A 23,486-nucleotide genomic window follows, 5' to 3' on the forward strand; every position below is an offset into this window, starting at 1 on the left:
CCTCTTAAACCAGGCTGGGTGCATTGCATGTCTCTGTAACCCCAGCTACTTGAGAAGCTGAGGTAGAATTGCAATTGTGAGCCCAGACTCAGCACTTAGCAAGACTCTGCCTCAAAATATACCCCTGAAAAGTTGAAAAGGGACTGGGGATATAGCTGAAATGGTAAATGCCCCTGGGTTCAATTCCCAGTCTCTCTCTCTCTCTCTCTCTCTCTCTCTCTCTCTCTCTCTCTCTCTCTCTCTCTCACACACACACACACACACACACACACACAGGAATTTTTAAAAAAGCTACAAAATTGCCAGTTGTGTGTCAGTTTCTAAAACATTACATTGCAAATGAGATTTAGAGTCTTCCAAAGTTACCCTAATATATTTCAGCTATAGATAGATATGGAAATCTGTACATATGTTAGTGTATCTATGTGAAATGCATCCTTGCAACATTAAACCACAGGTTCACTTCTTCGTTTCTAAGAAACCTAAAGAGACGTGCATTAAATGAGCAGTTTGAAATGTAGTTCCACTTTAGGCTGCAGAGAATCTGACTTGCTTTCTCAAGCCCTGAATCCAGGCAATCCCACAAAGCACGGGAGAGGGGAGTACAAGTCTGCGTCTCAGGACCCTAAGGTCCCATTGCCCCTGACGCCCGGCCGCTGGTAATTTCCTCCTAGTCTCAGTGGTCAGGCTGGGGCTGAGTAGAGGCAGTGACACTTCCTTCCCTCTTCCTCCTCCTCCTTTTCCACGCACACCCTTCAGCTTGGACGATACTGGCAGGTGGGTGTATGGAACCCAGACTAGCAGGTATCATGTTTGCTTCCAGCACAGACCAGACTGTATGTCTGGAATTCTGAGTCACGCCATGCTTCCGTGAGGCGGGTCTCTATACCCTGTGCCACATGCGCTCTCTCTCTCTCTCTCTCTCTCTCTCTCTCTCTCTCTCACACACACACACACACACACACACACATTCATACAATCTCTCTCAGCCTGTCCCACTGTGATGCAAGGAGTCATCTTTGTGTGCAGGCACTGGGGAAATACATAAAACGTGACCCAGACATGGTTGAGTAAGTGCCATGTATCTAAGACACAGAGCCGTGTAAAGACACCCTTCTTCAAGTTGCTAGTGTCTTTTGGATAAAATGAAAGTGAACAAGGAAGAGTGGGCTCAACTGTTTTGTAAATATAGAATTCTGGGTCTTGATATTAAAAATGAGGTTATATGAAGAGAGGTAAGACTCCCCCAGGAAAGGACAAGATCTCAAGAGCAAACAGGGCTGTGGCAAGTCGGGGCAAGTGGACGGGGCTGGTGGGGACAACACCTGGGAGTTGTTCTGTCCTTTCCTCTCACCGCTGAGCTCCGTGGGGCAGGGCAATGGGATCAGACGGTCGCACTGACCCAGGGTCTCATGAGGTCAACAAGAAGACCCCTTAGCCATGGAAGGAGAGGGAGGAGTAGCTCAGACTGGCTCAGGCTGGGGAGGAGGCCAGGGAAGGCTCTTAGCAGAGTTCCTCAGAGAGAGAAGAGCCCAGAGGTGTGGTGCCCAAAGGGAGGTGGAAACTCTGCCTGGCAAGGAGGTCAAGGAAAACTTGGGAAACCGATTAGTGCTCTTGGAAATGAAGCCGGGACCTCCCCAGAGGGAGTGGTGGAGGTCTGGAGAGAAGTCAGTTATCCCCATTTTAAATACTTAGTGATATTTAAATATTTTCAGATATTTTGAGTTTCCTATAGATGAGAAAAGAAAAATGGCTCTTGAACTATAAAATTCAAATGGCATCTTCTCCATGAATCCTTTCTCCTCTGCAAAACGTTTTCTGCCGCAAAAGACACTTGCCCTCACTTCCATAACCTCTCCTAGATCTGCTAGGGATGTCGGATGCTCTGGAGACATTTAGGTGTCAGGCCTGTTAACCCCTCGTCTGTTGACCCCTTGAGGACAGGACCACAAATGTCCTCCCATGACCAGCACAGAGACAGCTCCCACCAGACCCCAGTAAATGTTCCAGGAACTAAAGGAATGGATGAGACCAACGGCTAAAGGAAGTTTGACTTAATAAAGCAACCAAATGCCAATTTTCCAGAATTGCCTTCGGACAAGCTCAAACTGTAGAACTAAACACAATAAATACGTGTTGAATGGTCCAAATAGGAGGTTATAGGAGACTGAGTTGAAGGAGACAGTCACATAGGCAGTGGCTTCTTCATTCCAACACACATGCGCGTGTGCACACGCATACACACACACACACACACACACACACACACACTCCAATCCACCCCAAGCACATGTATAGACTTATGGTATGAGTATTTGTTTTTCTGTTTTTATAGCTGCGCTATGACTGTTTTTCATTAAGGAAGTGTATAAGCAGGATGGTATCCTCATGACTCAGACCCAGATCTGCTCCTCTGGGCTCCTCCTTTCGCTGTGTGGCCAGTTGGGAACTGGTCCTCAGAGCCCACGGGTCTGTGCAGGGGTGTGTTCTTGGATGCCTATAACCTAATGGGCCTATTTGCATGGTTTGTTCACTTCAGAACAGAATGGGAACGGAGGAGGACTCAGGTGTTCCTCCAAAACATGTTCACTCACCATTTAGTGAGCACCTTTTCCATTCCAGGCACTGAATTAGGTATCGGGGATACAGAGGTAAATAAGACCTTCCCCACCCCATAAAATCCAGAGTCTAGAGCAGGTATCAGACTGAAGGGTTCATTTCAGTAATACTTAAAAATTTCTTTGGTAGAGTGTTATTTAGAAATTATTGGAGCAGGTGTGTGTGGGTTGGGGAAGAGGGGTCAACCAGCCAGATGGCATTCCCAAAAGGTTCCCAGAGGAGTTAGCGCCTGCTCGGCATCGTCTGTCCAACACGCTCACCATGTGGCAAGGACGCCCCCCTTTTCCTTCTGAATGTCTCCTGATTTGAGAGACTATTTTATCCACCTCTCAGGTCAGAAAAGGCTTCTCTTCCCACCCTTTGCCCTCCATACCTGCCTAACTCTGGAAACCATTATATCACTCCAGAATCCTAGCAAGGGTGTAAGAGAGGCTAAGAACTGGACCTCTGCGGGGAGGGTGCCAACATTGGTGCAAGTCTGGCCAGTTTCTTAGGTCATGAGCTGCAGGACAGGAGCAGGGCTTCTTGCCATATCCCAAGGCTAGTCAGGTGGGGAAAGTGAGGGCTACCATCACCAGCCCTATGTGGATCCCTTGGAGCCGAGTTGGTGAGTCTGTTGTTCTCAGCAACAGGTACTCATCTGGAACCCACCAGGCCCCTGACCGTTTTCCTTTTCTTTATTGTGGTAAGAACACTTAACATGAGCTCTGGCCTCTTCACACACCTTGAGCACACAATACACCATTGTTAACGTGGCGGGGTGTTGAACAGCAGTCTCTAGAACGTATTCATCTTGCATAACTGAAACCTACACCTGCTGATCCACAGCCTCCTAGTCCCTTCACCCCAACGCCTGGCAACTCTCGCCACACTCCTCGTTTCTATTGATTCTGTGAGTGTGACTATTTTCGAGACCTCATAGAAGTGGTATCATGCCATATTTGTCCTTCTGCGATTGGCTTAGATCACATAGCATAATGTCCTCAAAGTTCTCCTAGGTTGAATGGACAGAATCGCCTTCTTTTTAAGGCTAAATTATATTCCACTCTAAGTGTATAGCACATTTTCTTTATCCCTCTGTTGATGGACATGTAGGGTTGTCTCGATATTTTAGCTGTTGTGAGCGATGCTGCCACAAACATGGGAGGAATCACTTCGAGATCCAGATTTTATTTTTTTTTGGCTCTAAACTCAGACATGGGATTTCTGCATCGCACGGCAGTTCTCTTTTTTATTTTTTGGAGGATCCTCCATACTTTTTTGCACTCTGGCAGAATCTTGCACATTTTCACCAATTACAGGGGTTTCAAGCTTTCACGTGTTCTTTACAGCTGTGAAGTGATTTCTCAATGTGGTTTTGATTTGGATTTCCCTGATTCTTGTGATGTTGAGTCTCTTTGCAAACACCCACTGGCCATTTGTAAGGTCTCTCTGGAGAAATGTCTAGCCAAGTCCTCTGCTCATTTTTTAATCAGATCATTATCATCATCGCAATTATTGCTATTGACTTGTAGGAATTCCTCACCTATTTTGGATGTTTGCCTGTGATCAGGTATGATTCACCAATGGTTTCTCTCATTCGGTAGGTTGTCTGTTCTCTGTCAATTGCTTCTTTCTCCATGCAGAAGATTTTTTAGTTCAATGAAATAAAGACACAAATAAATGGAAATAAATTCATGCTCATGTGCTGTAAGATTTAATATTATTAAAATGTCCATAATACCCAAATAAATCTATAGAATTAACGCAATACCTACCAAAATCTCAAGGCATTTTTTATAGAAATAGAAATATTATCCTAAAAAAAAATCATACAGGGGCTGGGGTTGTAGCTCAGTGGTAGAGCGCTTGCCTAGCATGTGTGATGCACTGGTTTCAATTCTCAACACCACATATAAATTTAAAAAAAGGTTCATTGACAACTAAAACAAATATTTTAAAAAAATATGGAGCTGGTTGCAATGGCACATGCCTGTAATTCCAGTGATTTGGGAGGCTGAGACAGGAGGATCTCAAGTTCAAAGCCAGCCTCAGCAACTGTAAGGCACTAAGCAACTCAGTGAGACCCTGTCTCTAAATAAAATACAAAATAGGACTGGGGATGTGGCTCAGTGGTCGAGTATCCCCTGAGTTCCATCCCTGTCACTCCCCCACAAAAGATCATATGGAATTATATAATTATATAATTAAGACCCCAAATAGCCAAAGTAATGCTGAGAAAGAACAAAGTTGGAGATCTCACGCTTCCTTGTTTCAAAAACATTATAAAGTTAAAGTAATTACAAATGTGATACTGGTATAAAAAGCAGACATGTAGACCACTGGAACAAGTAGAAAGCCCAGAAATAAACTCAGACTTACATGATCCACCGATCTCTGACAAGGTCTCAAGAATACATAATGTGGTGGGGAGGACAATCTCTTCAATAAATTGTGCTGGGGAGACTGGGTATCTACTTGCAAAAGAATAAAACTGGACTCTTACCTTACATTGTACACAAAAGTCGACTAAAGCTGAATAGAAGATTTAAATATAAGACCTGAGAGTGTGAAACTCCTAGAAAAAAATATAAGGGAAAAATTTGCCTAGGTGATTTTGAGGATGTGACACCCCAAGCATAAGCAACAAAAGTAAAAATAGGCCACTCCCTGATATAAATCCCCAAGATCCAAAATCAGCATGCTGGACTGATAGGACCACAGCAAGGAGTCTAGCTGCATGATTCACAATAGTCAAGTAATGGAACCAACCACAGTGCCTTTCAACAGATAAATGGATAAAGAAAATGAGGTGCATATACCCAGTGGAGTATGCCTCAGTCATAAAGGAGAGTGACATTATGGCATTTGCTAGGAAATTGGTGGAACTGGAGACTCTCATGCTAGAAAGTGAAATAAGCCAGACTCAAAGTCAGAGGCCACATCTTCTCTGACTTGCAGAAGCTAGTCCAAAATCAGGGGGGAAAGAGAGAGAGAAAGGAAATATGGGGGATTCCATCAACATAGAAGGAAGATAGAGGACTGTATGCATGGGACTGAGGGGGGATTAGGGAAAACCGTAGGATGCCATCGGAGCTGAATTCCTTATGTGTAAATAAGAATACGCCACAGTGAATCTCACCATCATGCATGTCCATAAGACACGAAATAAAAATGAAATAAACTAAAACCTGGAAGTAAATAGCAGAAAGATGAGTAGAATAGAGGGAAGGGAAGTGGGGGGAGAGGGAGGAGGGGAAGAGGGTGGGGGAAAGGGGAAGTCCTGGGACTGGACTAGAGCAAATGATCATCCTGTTTATAATTATGTCCCAATAGATCCTAATGTGATGTAGAACTAAAAAGAACCAATAAAATAATGTCTATTAAGAAAACACATGCACACCTAGGCACAGAGGACAGGAGACATGCAGGGAAGGTCTGTGTGTGCCACCTGCTGGAGAAGGTGGCTGAGAAACTCGGGCACCATCAGGAACAAACCGCGGTGATGTAATTAAGGTGAATGGGGAGACATCCCGCACAGGCCTGTGGACAGAGGCAGTGCACCACCCAGGAGAAGGGCTGGTCCTAACGCGTTCAGAGCATTGACTACTGAGGCACGGTGACAAGCAGCAGGAAGGGACCAATCCCGTGGGGTCTGGGGCCCATGGGGGCATCTTGAGTGGGAAGTGACTCCATCTGGGCTTTGCACAAGAAAGGTCACTGTGATGGCTCTCAGAAGTTGGGTTGAGTGGTGAAAGCCTGTAATCCCAGCGGCTGGGAGGCTGAGGCAGGAGGATGGCAAGTTTGAGGTCCTAAGCAACTCAGCGAGACTGGGTTTTAAAATAAAAATAAATAAATAAACAGGGCTGAGGATGTAGCTCTGTTGTACCACCAAAAAAAAAAAAAAAAATTGGAAACTGAGGCTACAGCAGAGGCTCCTGTCTTCTCCATCTTGGGTCCCCAAGGAGAGGAGTGGGACTTTTATTCTAAGTTTAGCTCAGAAAACAACTTGCTTTTGTAAAGTGGCATCCATCTACTCACTGCTCGATGTCAAATGCAGATTGTTCTACCTCACGGCATTTCTAGAAAAGCAGAAAAGTGGCTCAACCTAAAAGGCACGTTTGTTTGGGATTTGGTCCGCCCAAGAGATTTCCAAGTGAGACCTGACTCTGACGGAGAGGGGCACTGCAGCCGGATGGCTTCCTGATGGAGGACTCTCCTCCCAGGACCCTTCTTCCTGGAAGGGTCCTTGCCCTGGACTTGTCCTACTGAACTTCCCAACTTGACCTTCTCTGTCCTCTGACAGCTGCCCCCGAGTTCCTGCCTGTGCTGGGCTTCCCTGCTCTCCCCGGAGAGGTCAACCTGGCTGAAACCGCACCTTTCTCCTTCTCTCTGCCCACTGCATGGGGCGACCAGGGGAGCATCGGGTCCGTGTGGCTTGAAGCCCGTCAGCATGTCCTCTCTACCTGTCCCGGCTTCCACACTCCAGCTGAGTGAAGCCACTTGTTCTGGTCACACCCACAGGGCACACCTGCCTTTGCCCAGGTGGTTCTCTGGGTCCCTCCCCTAGTGGTCATTCTTCAAAGCCCCCCTCACACGCCACCCCCTTGGGGAAGATACTGGGTCAGAACAATGACCGCTCTGTGGGATTTCCCATCTCGACCTCAAGGCGCATGTGAGTGTGGTCCCTGGATCCAGACATCCTGGGTTTAAATCTCAGTGGCTGGCTGAGTGACCCTGAGCAAGTGACTTGTCCTCTCTGAACCTTGGTGTCCTTGGGGTGAGGATGATTGCACCTGCATCACACTGTTGTGTGGGAAAGATGGGGTGATGTGTGTAAAATCTGTCACAGGGTGACTAACCTGCAGCCAATGCTGCATATGGTTGTGGCTATTTTTAGTAGTGTCATGGTGCCTTTATCTCATCATACCCCTTCTCTCCTGTCTTTGGAGGCTTCTCACAAAACCTGGGTCCCCAAGCTTGGCGGTTTGGATGGAGGCTTCTCTAGGCGGAGCCAGTCTATTTCAATCCTGCAGTTCTGCCTGTGGGCGCTAGGGGGAGCGAGAGCCAGAGGCGCACTGGAGGGCTGGCGGGATCTAGGACGCTCTTCCTCTTGCCAGCTTTCCCAGGGTGGCCACATGTCGGACCCTCTTGTTCAAGCTGTGCTCTCAATCCTTTGTGTTAGCCAAATCCTCAAAGCACATCAACTTTCTATGTCAATTATTGTAGGTCTCTGGAGAAGGCGTCCTCACCTCCCAACAGTTTGCTTTGTTGGCTCAGCCCATCAAAGTCAGCTTGGGTTTCCTGGAACATACTATGCACCCTTTGCTCTTTCATACTCCTAGTGGTAAATGTGTTTAAGAACTCAAAATACCTCAAGGCTACCCCACGACACGCAGCCTGTAGCACTGTGGGTTTTGCTCACTTCTGGTGCTATGGTGTTGGGGGCAGGCAGTGGGTCTAGGGTGTGACACAGCATGGTGGCCTTGGTGGCTCCTGGTGTGAGATAGGAGCCTGGGGCTGGTGTCTCCTCCGTGATAGTCCCACCCAGAGCTGGGCAGGAGCCCACAGTTCCTGACAGCTGACTGGTGAGTGTTGTCACGGGCCTGCCCTGCAGTTTGTTCTACATCAGGGCATTTCTAGAAAAGTGGCTCAATCTAAAAAGCACATTTGTTTTTGTTTTGGTCTGAGCACATTCAACTTTGTCAGACCACGTATTTTAGCTTCCTGGTGCCAGAACAGAGGCTTAGGGGACAGACTACTCCCTCTAGGTTCTCCTCCCCATTCATGCGGAACAAGAGAGCAGCTATGGATTACCTTCTGGTGCCGATATAGTGACAACCAAACAACCAACAGCAGGCTGGCTACAAACCAGAACTTGAGGTGTCGCGTGGGGCTGGGGTAGAGACAGTTACTACAGGCTGAGAGAACACGAGTAGACTGTTTTGGATTTCTGGAAATATAGCATGAGATTATAAAGTTTGAACTAAATACCTAATCTTTCAGTGTAAAGATGAGATCACACTCCATTAAGTACCAAGAACTTTCAAGAAATCATGATCTTACCTAAGGGTCTCAAGGTGTCAGAATTGGCCAGATGGTAACCAGTATGGTTGTCATCTTGTAGAGAGAAAGTATAACAGGAGTTATAAGACAAGCCAAAGCCAGGCATGGGGACACACACCTGTAATCCCAGAGACTCGGAGGCTGAGAGGGGAGGATCTCAAGTTCCAGGCCAGTCTCAGCAACTTAGTGAGTCCCTTTTTAAAAATAAAATGTAGAAAGGGATGAGAACGTAGCTCAGCAGAAGAACATTTGGATAGGCACTTGATATCTTTTGGTAGAATCTCTGGAGATTTTGTAAATAAGAGCACTTCATCTGTAGACAGTGACAATTTGACTTCCTCTCCTTTAATTTAAATGCTCTTTTTTTCTTTCTCTTGCCTAATTGCTCTAGCTAGAACTTCCAGTCTAGGTTGAATAAAGGCAGTGAAATTGTGCATCTCTGTCCCGTTCCAGATCTTAGAAAGCTTTCAGCTTGCCTCTGTTCAGTATAACATTAACTGTTAGCTTATTATATGTGGCCTTTATTATGCTGGGATGCGATCCTTCAATGCTTTTTTAAGAGTATTTATCATGAATAATGTTGACTTTTATCAAATGCCTTTTCTACATCTATTGAGATAATCATATGATTTGTGTTTTTTATTCTGTTGATCTCTTATATCATGTTTATTGATTAGTATGTATCGAATCATCCTTGCATCCTTGGGATGAATGAATCCAACTGATTATGGAGAATAACGGGTTTTTTTTTTCTTTTCTTTTTTCTTTTTTTTTAGAGAGAGAGAGGGAGAGAGAGAGAATGAGAATTTTAATTTTTTTTTCTTAGTTCTCGGCGAACACAACATCTTTGTTGGTATGTGGTGCTGAGGATCAACCCGGGCTGCACGCATGCCAGGCGAGCGCGCTACTGCTTGAGCCCCATCCCCAGCCCGAGAATAACGTTTTAAGTGTGCTATTGAATTCAGTATTTTGTTGAGCATGTTTGCATCCATGTTCATCAAGAATTTCCCTCCCTCCCTCCCTCCTTCCTTCTCTCTCTCTCTCTCTCTCTCTCTCTCTCTCTCTCTCTCTCTCTCTCTCTCTCTCTCTGTCTTTCGTTTTTGGTATGCCCTTGTCTAGTTTGGGTATTAAGGTAATGAGAGCTGCATAGCATGAGTTTAGAGGAAAGAATCCCATTACCTTCAATTTTGGGGCACACTTGAGGAAGAATTAGTATTAATTTTCAAGTCTTTGCTACAATTTCCCAGGGAAGCCACCTGGCCCTGAGCTTTTCTTTGATGGGAGAATTTTTATTACCAATTCAATGTGTCCCTCATCATCCGTCTGTTTAGGTTTTCTATTTCCTTCTGATTCAGTCTCAGCAAGGTGCATGTGTCCGGGAAATTATCCATTTTTTTAAGGCTACCTAATTTGTTTTTGCCTCGCTGCTCGAAATAATATCTCGTGATGCTTTTATGTCTCTGGTGTCAGTTGTAATGTCTCCCTTTTCACCTCTGATTCTATTTATTTGAGTCTTCCCTTTTTCATAGTCCAACCAAGGGTTTGTCATTTTTGTTTCTCTTTTCAAAGAACCAGTTTTTAGCTCCATTGATCGTTCAGATTCTTTTAATTTCAATTTAATTTACTTTTTCCTTTGATCCCTATTTTTTTCTTCAACTAATTTCGGGCTTGATTTATACTTGTTTCTATAGTTCCTTGAGACGTCGACCTATGTTATCTACTTTAGATATCTCTACTTTTTTGATGTAGGGTATGATTGTTACAAATTTTCCTCTTTGGACTGTTTTTGCTGCATCTCAAGAGTTCGGGGCAATTTTTTCCCCCTTTGATTTGTTTCAAGAAATGTTTTCATTTCCTTCTTGATGTCTACCTTGATTCATTCATCGTTCCAGACTAAATTTTTAATTTGCACGAATCTGTGTAGTTTTCAAAGTTCTTCTAGTTTTCTTGCATTGTGTTGTTAACCTGTCTTTATAGAAATTCTAAGCATGCGGGCTTTTCTCAGACTGACGACACTTCCACTATTTCAACTCTAGATGGCACTCTGACCGCAGGTTTGCTGGTGTCAGTACTCAGCCCAAATTTGCAGTTGGTGTAACGTGAACTGGGAGCGGATGTGGAGTCAGTGTTGTGTAACCACGAGCATCTCCCTGAAGCCAGCATAGTCCAGGCGCCTCATCCACAGGGACTAGTCTGAGATCAGGCTCTGCACGGCTTTGCCTGACTATGGGCAGAATCAACTTGGATAAGCCAGCCTGTGGCTCCTATCTCAGGGGTGGGGTCACCAACACCACCCTACTATGTCACACTCTAAGCCCAGACTTCTCAGACTAGTGCAGCACTGGGTAGGACAATGGCCCACTCTGCTGTGGATTGCCCATTGGTAATGAGGACTCATGGATCAAGAGTATTGCAATTAACTGCAGGTGAAGTTTGTTGGAACTGAAGTCCAGTGGATAGGCTGAGCCCCAGCCTTGCATGTGGACTGCTCCAGAGGCTGTCTGCAGCAAGGTCTGGAGCAGGGGGTCATTAGGATCTTCTCAGTGTGATGGTTTATCATTGTGGCATTGAGTTCCAACTCGACCCTTGGCTTATTATCCTGTCCTACCCTCAGCAAATGGAACCTTGCTCATGGAATGTTGCCCGGTGTTGGGTTGATGTTGGTGAAGGCAGTCCGCCCTTGGCTGCCAAGTGTAATTCTCAGCTGGGTTACACCTGAGCCTCAAAACTGCAAGGACCTGCATCGTCTCAGGGGTGGGCCCAAGGCCTACACTGTAGCGGGTTGTGATACAGGCTGAAACTTGCCTCTGTCTCATCAGGACATCTGCCTGCTGGGGAACAGTCCTAGAGTGTCCACTAGGAACACTGACTGAGGATACTGTGCTGCCCAGCGTTGGAGGATGGGTGGTAGAGGTAGTCTCTCAACTCCTAAAGCAGGTGAGAGGTAGTTTGCTCCCGAGTCTCACAGCTGCAGGGACCTGTCCAGTCAGGGGACAGTATGACTCAAGCCCTTTAAGATGGCCAAAACTGGAGTGTTACCCTGTGTGTAGGCCTCCACCTGGTGCTCGGGAATACCTGGAGTCTCCACCTGTCCGTTCTGGCCTGAGTTTAGGGACCTTCATTCTCTTCCTGGTGCTGGGTCTCACCAGGGCTGTTCAGCACTGAGCTTCAAGCCAGAGTCCTGTGGTCGCTTTCATGTTCTGCTCCCAAGCAGGTAGCTCCTTATCCCGCTTTTGTCACTCAAGGTTGGGGGAAGGATGGTGGACACAGTCCCTTGGCCACCTGGTTAATGCAATTCCAGTGGTTCTGTCTGCATGTGCCAGCCCTGGGGTAGGGGTGGAGGGACCCCCCAGGTAATGGATTTCAAGCCCACGGCCAGGCCAGAACTTAATTACTCTCCCTCTCCAAGGAGTAGGTGTCTCCCCTTATGCTGGGCAGCTTGGAGTTGGGAAAGGGGTAGAACAAGCTACTCTTTCTTTTTGCCTTCTCCATTTTTTTCTTATGCTTATTCTAAAACTAAGGACTATAGCTTCTCACTTGGCTTCCTTAGCTATTGTGAAGTTAGTTTGGTGTGTGAACAGCTGTTCAAATGGATGTTCATGTGAGGAGGCAACCCCTGGAAGATCTTACTTGGCCGCCATCTTGTTCCATCTTCAGAAAACACATTTCTATTATGAAACATCCACTCAGTGTTCACATTTTCAGTCATCTCAAAAAATTCATTAATTTTGTATTAGCCTATTTGAATTGAGATCAAAATAAGGGACATGTATTGCTATTGGTTAATACATCTATGTATCTCTTAAGTTTATTTTAATCTATAGTTCTGTTCATGTCTTTTGTTCCCTTGCATTTTTGGGGGGGCGGTGGGAGGGGAGGAAATTCTATTATCTGCCACAGTCTGTGTTTTGGCAACTGTGTCTCATTTAAATGAGGTGACGTTCTGCACCATCAAGGCTCTGGTAAGGTCTTGCCTCCATTGTTCGTATTTGTCATGTTCTTTAGGTGGCTGATCTGGGAAATGGGATCCGTTGTGGCCCCCCATGCAGGAAGCCTAAAGCACCTAGGATTTTATGTCTTCCTGGAGGGGCCATTAGCCAGTAAGTTACAGGTGTGGGAATGTTATGAGGGCCTGGCTCTCCTGCTCCAGGTCAGTACAGTCTGAAGCTCAGCCTCCATTCCAGAGATCTCTGGAACCATCAGCACAAGCTACCTGCATGTCTCTCTGCCTGGGATCCACCTTGTCGTTTTTTCTCCTTCTCTTCCTGCTGCTTCTACCTCCTTCCTAGTTTCCCCTGGAAACCTGCTTAATAAGTTACTTTGCAAATAAATAAGTGCTTCCCGGAACCCAGACCGTGACAATCGGTATCAGTTATGGTTCTGTGAAGCCAGTTCTAATGAGATTCCTGTGTTGGCTTGCTCACTGGCCTAAAGAGACCAAGAACTCTTCCCTCACCAGTGATGAGTGGAGCACTGATGGGTCTTGGCATGTTGTGGTGTTGTAAGTTCTATTTCCTGTGGTAATTTGGGACAGGATACAGTGGAAGTGCTGTAGGCTTATGAAATAGCTTTGCCATTTGAGAGGTGTGGAGGAAATAGTAATGATAAAGAGTGAAATGTGTTGATGTTGATGGAATACTCTTGATTTTTTTTTTCTATGAGGAATTGAACCCAGGGGCACTTAACCACTGAGCCACATCCCCAGCCATTTTTTATATTTTATGTAGAGACAGGATCTTGCTGAGTTGCTCAGGGCCTCACTAAGTTGCTGAGGCTGGGTTGAACTTGCGATTCTCCTGCCTCAGCCTTCGAGTCTGGAATGACAGGTGAGCACCACTGCACCCGGCTACTCTTGATGTTTTAAAGAAAAATAGGACCAACTCAGGTCATCCATTTACTACCGTAAGACATGATGTATAAGTCAGAGGCCTTCATGATGGTGTTTAAAGGGATTCCCTGCAGAGGGAAGATGATATTCTATACCAAAAGGAACTAGCAGTAACCTTTGCTGAAGGCTGAACTTTCAGTGAATACATATTTCTTATATCAAGGGAGGGTCCTGATTGGTGAAATTTTGGTATTAGGCTCTTTCCCTCCGCAAGCTCCTTCTGGTTCACTCTCCAATCAAGCCTTGACTTCTTTAATCACAGTCAAGGGTCCTTCATCACACCCTCCGATGCCTTTGCCTCTGCCTGGAAAACCTGAAGGCTTGCTTGTCCTTCCTTGAACTTGTTTGAATACTGCTGTCAGCAACCCTCAGTCCTCTGGCGTTCCTGTAGACCAACAGTGAACACTTCTCGTTTTGGGGAAAGTTGGTTTCTTCTCCCCCTTTCAGGGGAGATGGTGTATATTTTGGTGGGCCCTCAACCAGAGTCTCCTCAGAATCAGTTTCTCTTGTGTAATCTTCACCAGGTCTCACATTTTCACTCGCTTGGACACATAGACTTGATATCCTCCAACAGTTAACATTCAACAAGGCAGCTGTAGGCTGTAACCTAATGGTCTCCATTAGCTTTCTTGGCTGCCTTTTGAATGTTTCCTAATAATTATGCTCTGCAAGAACCACAGGGTCCTGTGGAACCACGGCCCTGTGTTAACTTGACGACGTTTTCTTGGGCAGCTGCTCTGTGACCCACGCTGGCTGTGGGACTCCTGCCACCATCTTCCCGAGAGGCCTCTGCTCTACTCCCAGGATCCTTTGGGGGCTACCGAACACAAAGTGGGAATTGACACTGGTGTAGGGCACCACAGGGATTCTCCTGGCTTCCTTGTTTATCTGCAGATAATAGCAATGATAGCAAGGTCACAGGATATAAAGTTAATATACAAAAGTTGGTTGTTTGCCTGTATTCCACAAATGAACAGTAACTGGTATTTGAAATTAAAAATGCAAATGCCATGTACCCCCCCCCAAAAAAGGAGGGGGGAATATATTGGTAAAATCCCACTATCCACAAGAAATTAATTAAGAAAAATATCTATGGATAAATGGCAGAAAGATCAATAGAGGAAAGAGGGTGTGGGCAGGAGGTGGGGAGAGGAAAGGGGAAGGAAAGGAACTAGGGATTGGATTAGAACAAAATATATTCCAGCTTTTATAATTAAATCAAAATTGATGCTATTATCATGTATCACTAAAAATGACCAATATAAGGGAAAAGAAAAAAATGGGTACAGGATCTATATGCTAAAATTACAATTGTCTGATGAAAGAAATCAGGGAAGATTCAGACAGTTGAAGAGATCTCCTAGGCTCTGCTTCCGGCCTCTGTGCTCCAGCATGACCCCCCGCCCCCAGCTCTGCCTCCCACAGGCCCAGGCACAAAGGAGCCAGCCAACCACGGACTGAAAGCTCCGAAACTCTGGCCTCAAGTAAATCTTTCCCTCCTTTAAGCTGACTTCTGTTAGATAGTTTGTCATAGCAACAGAAAGCTGACAAACACAGCAGGACTTTACTAAACTTAAAAACTTGTGCTTTTAAGACACTTTTAAGAGAATAAAGAAGCAAGCCGACAACTGAAAGAAACTATTTGCAAAACACACCTCAGAACCTCCTTGCATACAAATGAGTTTAAGAATTCAACAATTAAGAAAATGAACAACTAATTTTAAACCATGAGCAAAAGATTTGGAAATCTCATCAGGGAAGATATGCCTATGAAAACATGTTCACCATAATTTGTCAGCAACCACAAACCAAAATGATGAGATACCACTGCACAACAAGGAGGAATGTGCGCTGTGACAAGAAAACATCACTATGTTGTGAATGTATGAAACAACCTCACGGACACCGTAGAAGGGAAGGTATGGACCTAAGTGACTGGAGGCAAAGAAGCTGCTCATGAGCATTGGATTCTGGTTGCTAAAGCTATCCCCTGGGGCTTATATTGACAATTCTGATTCTGGTATGCATGGACAGAATAATTAGGAAGATGGTGGGAGTCAAGGTTCTCACCATGGGAGTGGGAATTTACAGATAAGAAAAGGGAGGAGGCTGGAATGATCCACGTGGTAATGGATTACAGTTGGAGACACTGGTATGAATTCATGCTTAACTTAACATAGTCACAGGTGGTGACATATAGACACACACACACCCTCACCCACATACCTACTTCTTTGCCAACTGAAAGGCCCCAAAGAAATGATTGCTCAGTAGTAACAAACACCTAGTGCCCACATCGTAGTTTCTAATATCATTCTCCAATACACCGAACCAGGAATCCTTGAAAATTGTCCTGATTTTTTAGGACTGGGCCAGCAATGTACAAAATCAACTGGAACTTGTTATAGTACCAGACAGTAAAGAAATGCCGGAAACAAACAACAACAACAACACAAAAGCAAAGCCAAAGGTCAACAACACCAACAAATTTATTTTAGCTGAGAGTGGTGGTGCACCCCTGTAACGCCAGTGACTCGGGAGGCTGAGGCAGGAGGACAGCAAGTGTGAGGCCAGTTTGGGTAACCTAGCCTGACCCTATCACAAGATAAAAAATCAGAAGGGCTGAGGAGGTAGCTCAATGGCTGAGCACCTCTCCGTTCAATCCCCAGTACCCCAAAGAAAGAGAAGAAAAAATAAAAGAAAAACTTAAAAAATTCATACTGATGGAAGTATTTCAAAGGACATGGGAGACACGAAAGAGCTCCCAAAAGCCCAAACTGGAAAATTAACAGAAAAAAAAAAAAAAAGAAAAGAAAAACGAACTAGAAGTACTATTGGATTATAGCCCCAAGTACAAAATAAATATCTGTGAATCCAACTGACTTAGATAAATGATTAAATGAATGAATAAGGGGAAATTCCAAATAATGTATACGGAGACTCCATTCGCAATGATGGAGAGCTCTCGGTACCATTCTGAGCCTGGCATAAGGACTTCTTTCAGAGTTCAGTACAGAGTGGGGCCAGGGGTGGGAGGAGAGAAACTTTATAGTGGAGGAATCTGACTCACTCTCTCAGCCAAGGGATCAAAATTAGTATGGGCTCTGGTGAGCTGTATTTGACAGTGTGCGTATTGGTAAGATGTGACGAAACTGGTACTTCATCTCTGCAGTCTCCCCGTAAAAGTCTACCCTCCAGTCATATCATGAGGAAGACGTCAGACGGACTCAGCTGAGGGACATTCCTCAAAATACCTGACAGTAATTGTCAGGGTCATCACAAACAAGGAGAATCTGAGAAGTCAACACAGTACGGAGCAGCCTCAGGAGAGGACTAGGTACACTGTGACATGCCGTGGGTGGGTACGGGAATAGCAAAAGGACCTTAGGTAAGAACTGAGGAATTCTGAACAGACTACGAAATTTAGTTAATTATAATAAAAAAACACCCTGATTTTGTTTTATCAGTTGTAACAAATGTACCCTACTAATGTCAGGTTTTAACAATAGGAAAAACTGGTTGGGTAGTATATGGAAAACTCTCTCAACTATTCCCTCAACTTTTCTATAAATTCAAAATTGTTCTAAAAAGTAGAGTGTGTTATGGCTTTCTTTCTAACTTCCACATGTGAGGACACAGTCAACCCTGCACTCTCTGAGTCTGGCTTATTTCACTTAGCAGGATGTTCTCCGGTTCCATTCATTTACCAGCAAATAACACAATCTCATTCTTCTTTAGGGCTGAGTAAACTCCATTGTGCATGGGTACCACATTTTCTTCATCCATTCATCTGTTGGCAGACACCTTGGGCTGGTTTCTTAACTTGACTGTTGTGAATTGGGCTGCTGTAAACCTTTGTCTGCATGTATCAATGGAGGATGCTGGTCTTAGTTTGGTGGATAAATATAAAGGAGTGAAACAGCTGGTTGGCCCTGGTGGTTCCATTACCAGACTTTTGAGGAACCTCCATCTTGATTTTGGATCTCACAAAAACAGAAGGGAGATCAGGAGGGTAGAGGAGGGGATCCAGGGGGAGGGAGGAGGAGAGGGGAAAGGGAGGTACCAGAGAATAAAAAAAAAAGAAAAAAAAAATCATGCTATGTGCAGGTAGAATCTATCACAATGAATCCCACTTTTGTGTACAATTATAATGTACCAATTAAAAAAATAACAGGGAAATCAGTAGAGGAGAGGAGGGGGATCCTGGGGAGGGAACAGGCAAGGAGAGTCATGGTTCTGGGGAATGAAATCGATCAAATCAGGCCATGTGCATATACAATATGTCATCATGAGTCCTGCCATTGTGCATCATTATAACACACCTATGAAACACTAAAATTAAATTTCAAAAAAAGCCAATTTCTATTACAATAACAGCAATCACCTACGACTTAAAGGAAATCTGTCCGTGTTGGACATGTGGGGCACTTCTGATCACTTCTTTCTGTGACCCCAATCTTCCCACCCAGTCCCATCCAAGTTCACTCTTAGAACTCGAGTCTGCTTTGTCGCGATCTAAGGGACGAGAACACTGCCAGTGGGCTGACCCAAGGAGTAATGAGGTTCAGCAGGAATTTTAGGAACCCCTTGGGATGGGTAGACCGCGGGGGTGTGGATACGGAGAGCGAGAGAGACCAGCTTGAAGGCTGTTGCAGCAGCTCAGAGGTGGGAAGAGACCGCAGCCTGAGCGTAGGACTCCATCCTGACGTCATTAACCAGGTGGCAGGATTCCTAAGGAGGAGGCTTGATGAGCTTGGCTGGGGGTTGGGTGGGGAGTGAGGAATTCTAAGTACCGTTCAGGTCCATGGAGTTTGAGTGCCTGCGGACACTTCAGTGGGGAAACCCCCATATACCCTGTGCCTGCGGTAGAATAGCTCTGAACCACCTGCTGAGATGACATGGCTGAATAGTTAGGGCAAGTCATCGGAGGGGTTAGGGGCAGGGCTCGTCTCAGGAAGGAGAGAGCCCCAAGTCCTAATGTGACTGACGGCAGTCAAGGCTCCGAAGTGCCAGGAGCCAGGGTGCAGGAGGAAGCTAACGGCTGCCACAACTTCTGATCTCTATTCCTCCTGCCCACTCAGTATTTCTGGTTCCTGCTTTCCAACCTTTACTTCCCTTAAGGACAATGTCACTTTTCTTCAGAGACCAGTCCTGGGAATGTCTCCTCTCCTCACCTGACAATTCTGCTTCTATTGCTTTTCTAAAAAAAAAAAAAAAAATTAACCAAGTAGGCAGTCCAATAGACTCTTAGAAATTATGAGGACGTCCTATAGTGAAAACACAAGAAGCGAAGCTTTGGGCTATTTCCAGGGAAGAAATCAGAATCCTGACGGAGCTCCAAATCTGCCTGGCATCTTCCCAGTCCCCTCCCATAGGTGAGGCATCAAACCAAGTTGGAAAATGTAGGGCTGAGCTCTGCCCTGGGTTAGGCCTGGGGTCTCTATGGGTAGTGAAAGACAGTATTGGACAGGGATAAGTCGATCCCCCCCCACCACCAGAATAAATTTATCTTCTCCTCCTGGAGGGCAAGTATTGCTTTTAGGTGCACATGTGATGTTGTTTTTGTTTTTCTCTGAGTTTTGAGTCTTTTTCAGAAACTGTCGCACACAGTGGGTGGTTTCAGAGTAAAATAAAATGTAAAAAAAGGAGTCAAGATATTTGCCCTCCTTTGAGAATTGGACAAGGGAGGGTCAGTAGCAGCCATTGACCCATTCACAGGTTTTTATGTGGTGAGAGACAGAGGAGAAAAAGCCAGAGAAATCGAGGACCTCAGGATTTATTACGTACGATTGTGTACACTCACAGATTCAGTGATGGTACTGGGTGAGTTTAGGGTTAGTGTAATAGTGACAGTCCTTCAGGCAGAGGCTCAGGTTGCCCAGGATTAGGACTGGGCTCCTGGAGGTGGGTGCTGGGTATAACCCCCTCTCTCCCAGCCCCTAAAGGGACAGGCAGAGGGTCAGGCAGGCAGGTCCACAATGAGTGGGCCCCCAGAGGACCAGAAGAAAGTGAGTCTGAGTTCTCTTCCCTGTGTGGGAGGGTCTGTGTGCCTCCGGGACACTGGAGGTACCTACTTAAGTTTGGTCACGTCAACACCTGCTCCTGCTGCCGTTTCCCTGCAGGGTGCGAGAAGTTCTCCCTTTAGTGCCTGGACTGGCTGGATCTCTTGGACCTGGGCAGGGCCTGGGACAAACCCGGGCTGCTCCAGATGCTCCTCCTGCGGCTCCAGGCACCCCAGTTCCTGATCCTGTCTCAGATGCTCCTTAAGCTGCTGCTCCCTTTGTGTTTCCTCTTGCTCCAGAATTTTTGCTCCTTGGGGTTCTTCATGCTGTGGCTGGCCCTGCTGCTGCTGCTGTCCCACATGCAGCTCCTGCTCCTGTGGGTGGCCCTGCTGCTGCTGCTGCTGTCCCACATGCAGCTCCTGCTCCTGTGGGTGGCCCTGCTGCTGCTGCTGCTGTCCCACATGCAGCTCCTGCTCCTGTGGCTCCTCCTTCTGCTGCTGCTGTCCCAGATGCAGCACCTGCTCCTGTGGTCCCTGATGCTGCAGGTGTCCCAGATGCAGTTCCTGATCCTGTGGTTCCTCCTTCTGTTGCTTTCCCAAATGCAGCTCCTGCTCCTGTGGCTTCTGTTGCTTCTGCTTTCCCAGATTCAGCTCCTGCTCCTGTGGCTCCTCCTTCTGCTTCTTGCCCAGATGCAGCTCCTGCTCCTGTGGCTCCTCCTTCTGCTTCTTTCCCTGATGCAGCTCTTGCTCCTGTGGCTCCTCCTTCTGCTTCTTTCCAAGGTGCAGCTCCTGCTCCTGTGGCTCCTGTGGTTTCTGCTGTCCCAGATGCAACACCTGCTTCTGTGGTCCCTGCTGCAGTTGCTGCTGTCCCAGATGCAGCTCCTGTTCCTGTGGCTTCAGATGCTGCTGCTTTCCCAGATGCAGCTCCTGCTCCTGTGGTCCCTGATGTTGCTGCTGCTGTCCCAGATGCAGCTCCTGCTCCTGTGGCTCCTCCTGCTGTTTTCCCAAATGCAGCTCCTGTTCCTGTGGCTTCTGATGCTTCTGCTGTCCCACATGCAGCTCCTGCTCTTGTGGTCCCTGCTGCTGCTGCTGCTTTCCCAGATGCAGCTCCTGTTCCTGTGGCTTCTGATGCTTCTGCTGTCCCACATGCAGCTCCTGCTCTTGTGGTCCCTGCTGCTGCTGCTGCTTTCCCAGATGCAGCTCCTGTTTGTGTGGCTCCTGCTGCTGTTGCTGCTGCTGTCCCAGATGCGGTTCCTGCTCCTGTGGCTCCTCCTTCTGCTGCTGTCCCAGATGCGGCTCCTGCTCCTGTGGTCCCTGATACTTCTGCTGTCCCAGGTGCAGCTCCTGTGGCTCCTGCTGGTGTGGTTTTCCCTGATGCAGCTCCTTCACCTGGGGCTGTTCCTGCTGCTGCTGTCCCAGGTGCACTTCCTGCTGCTGAGGTGCTTGGTGCTCCTGCTGCTGCAGGCCCAGATGCAGTTCCTGCCCCTGGGGCTCTCTTTGCTGCTGTGGCTGCGCACACTCTTGCTCAGGCAGCCCCTTCGCGAGAGCTGTGTGTTCCTCCTTATGCTTGGAAGGGCCCTCCCGCGGGGACTCAGAGAGCACCTTCTGGCACGGAGTAGGCAGGGATGCGGGCTGCTTCGTTTGCTCCTGCTCCGTATGGGCTGAAGGAGAAGCAGTCTGGGGGACTTCCTCAGTGAGGGTAGCAGGGACCGTCACTGGCCGTGTGTATTGCTGGGACATCTTGGAAGCTGCTGTAGGTCAACCTGAAAAACAGAGGGTCAGAGGGATAGGCTGAAGGCCACGGAAGTAGAGATGTCCAGCAGAGCTTGGCTTCTCAGCCCCCCTCCTCTTGGGCAGGGCCCTCTCCCATCTCCTTTAAACTGTCCTTCCCAGAAGCAGCAGAGTTCAGTGCGGGGATAGGGAAGGACAGGGAAAGGCTATCCTTGGGGCTCCTGATTCCCAGGCAAGAGCCAACAGAGAAATATGTCTCCAGAGCTGTTATGCAAGTGTGGGCTGGCTGCCATTTAACTTATTCGTTTTGTCTAGTCTCCTCTGTGCCCTTATCTCTAGCCTCAGCTGATTAAGGGGTGAGAGATGAATTCTGGGACTATATCACATCAAGAGGAAAGATGCTAGAGGAAGAAATATCTTCTAGAGATGACCACCGAGTCCTGGAACATCAACAGCTTGTGCCGGAGTGGAACCGAGAAGTCACGGCATCAGCTTTAGACTGGGGTCACCCCATGTATTCTGGGCAAACCTCTCCCTCTGAAATGCTGTAAGTCATTGAGCACCTCTGAAGAGGAGACTTCCTCTCTGTCAAATCAGCGGTTGGCCTGTTCAACTCCAGATCTCATTTCTTTCCTGGCCGTCTAAACTTTATCTATAGCCCCAGTGCTTAGGGTCGGAAACGAGGGCAACTGGAAGGTCACCGAGACTTGGGACTTATTAATCAAGCCTTGTTCTTCTCAGTCAGGTTGTCTCCCCGTTTCTCTCTGGGTTTCTCCAAATTTAAATTCCTCCCCTTTCTGAAGTTCCCCCTTTGTGCAGCACGCTGAAAATCATAAGCATCCCCCAGAACATGCTTCCCCTATCAGGAAGGCGAAATCATGGTCAGTCTAAACCAAAGAGCTGTAGAAGAGAAACTGACTTGTACTCCCTCTGCCTAACTCATCTTTTACACAAATAAAGCCCCAGATGTTTTCCCAAGAAAAGGTGAGACATGTGAGGATGGATATCCACTCTGGGTCTCTAAATCCTGGCCCATTTCCCTCCTCACAGGGACTCGGGACCCCTGGAATAAAATGTAGTCCAGCCCCACCCACCTGGACTGGCCTCTCCCAGCCGTGTCCCCACCCTGGTCCCATCAGCTGACACTCACCAGGCTCCCAGTAGGGACTGAGGCAGAGGCTTCTAGTGGAGTGGCGAGCTGCACAGGGACCAGCGCACCCTTTATACCATGCCCTCCTGCCGCCTTCCCAGCGTGGAGGTGACGGACTGGTTTCACCACTCCAGTCGGTCGACCTCCTCCAGCCCCTACTCTGACTCATCATTAAGCAGCAAACCCCTCGGGGCCCCTTTTTCTGAGTGCCTCTCTGGCCAGAGAGTTCTCAGGGTTCAGCTACTCCTGCGATGACCCTCTGACCTGGGGACGGGGAGGTGAGAAGGAGGAGGAAGGTGTCCCATGGATCTTTGACTTTCACCAAACCTCTCCTCTGCGTAGCAATTTCTCTACCTGTAAAATGAGTTTATCCTCATTATTGGAGTGAGGGATGCATTTCCAAGGGTAGGGGATGGAATGTTTTGTGTCTGGGATATCCAGATTGGGGTCTGGGGTGGAAGAGTCACTTCTGATAAAGGGATAGGATTATGGGGCATTTCCCTGGGCTATAAGACCATCCTGTCTCATAATGTTTCTATAATCACCTCCTGTGGGGAAATCAACTCTGTCTTAAGGAGGGTCTGGCTTGAGGCCAGGCAGAGGCAAGTAGAAGTCTTCCACACCTCTTCCTGCTGAACCCCAGAACTGCCAGCCTTGGTACCCAAGGCTGCTGTGCTCATAAACACTCCAGAGCCTGGAGCGCTCTAGGCAAGGACATGGGATTAAGTAGAAGCAAGGTACAGGTGGTGACAACGCAAACACTTTCTCTAGGACAGTGTGGAGGGCACAGCCTAATCGCGTCTTGCCTTCTCTAAACCTTTCTCTAAAAACAGCTTCAGAAACCTTGCGGCGAGGGGCTTGAGCACGTCCCTCTGTAATGCTGATGGGGACCCGTGACATTTAGGATAAAATTCAAATTCACTGCCTTGATCAAAAGCCCCCAGGAACCTGAATTCTGCCTTTTTCTGGTCCTCACCTCAGGTCGACCTCTCCCTGACAGGTTCACTGCCCCCTTTGCTGGGTGGCTCAGTCCCTGGGACAGGACAGCAGTC

The 23,486-nt window shown here is 47.0% G+C and overlaps 1 protein-coding gene across 1 annotated transcript; it reads right to left on the reverse strand.

The window, feature by feature from the left end:
* Window positions 1–19,622: 19,622 nt before the first annotated feature.
* On the reverse strand, window positions 19,623–21,293 carry Ivl (involucrin). Its single transcript, XM_078027868.1, has one exon. It carries the CDS (start codon window positions 21,291–21,293, stop codon window positions 19,623–19,625), a length of 1,671 nt encoding a protein of 556 aa, XP_077883994.1.
* Window positions 21,294–23,486: the final 2,193 nt, after the last annotated feature.

This window comes from Ictidomys tridecemlineatus, chromosome 11 (genome assembly GCF_052094955.1).
Source record: "Ictidomys tridecemlineatus isolate mIctTri1 chromosome 11, mIctTri1.hap1, whole genome shotgun sequence".
Classification (NCBI taxonomy): domain Eukaryota; kingdom Metazoa; phylum Chordata; class Mammalia; order Rodentia; family Sciuridae; genus Ictidomys; species Ictidomys tridecemlineatus.

Coding starts and splice junctions, on each gene's coding strand:
- Ivl (XM_078027868.1), bottom strand. CDS start 21,293: ATGTCCCAGCAATACACACGGCCAGTGACGGTCCCTGCTACCCTCACT.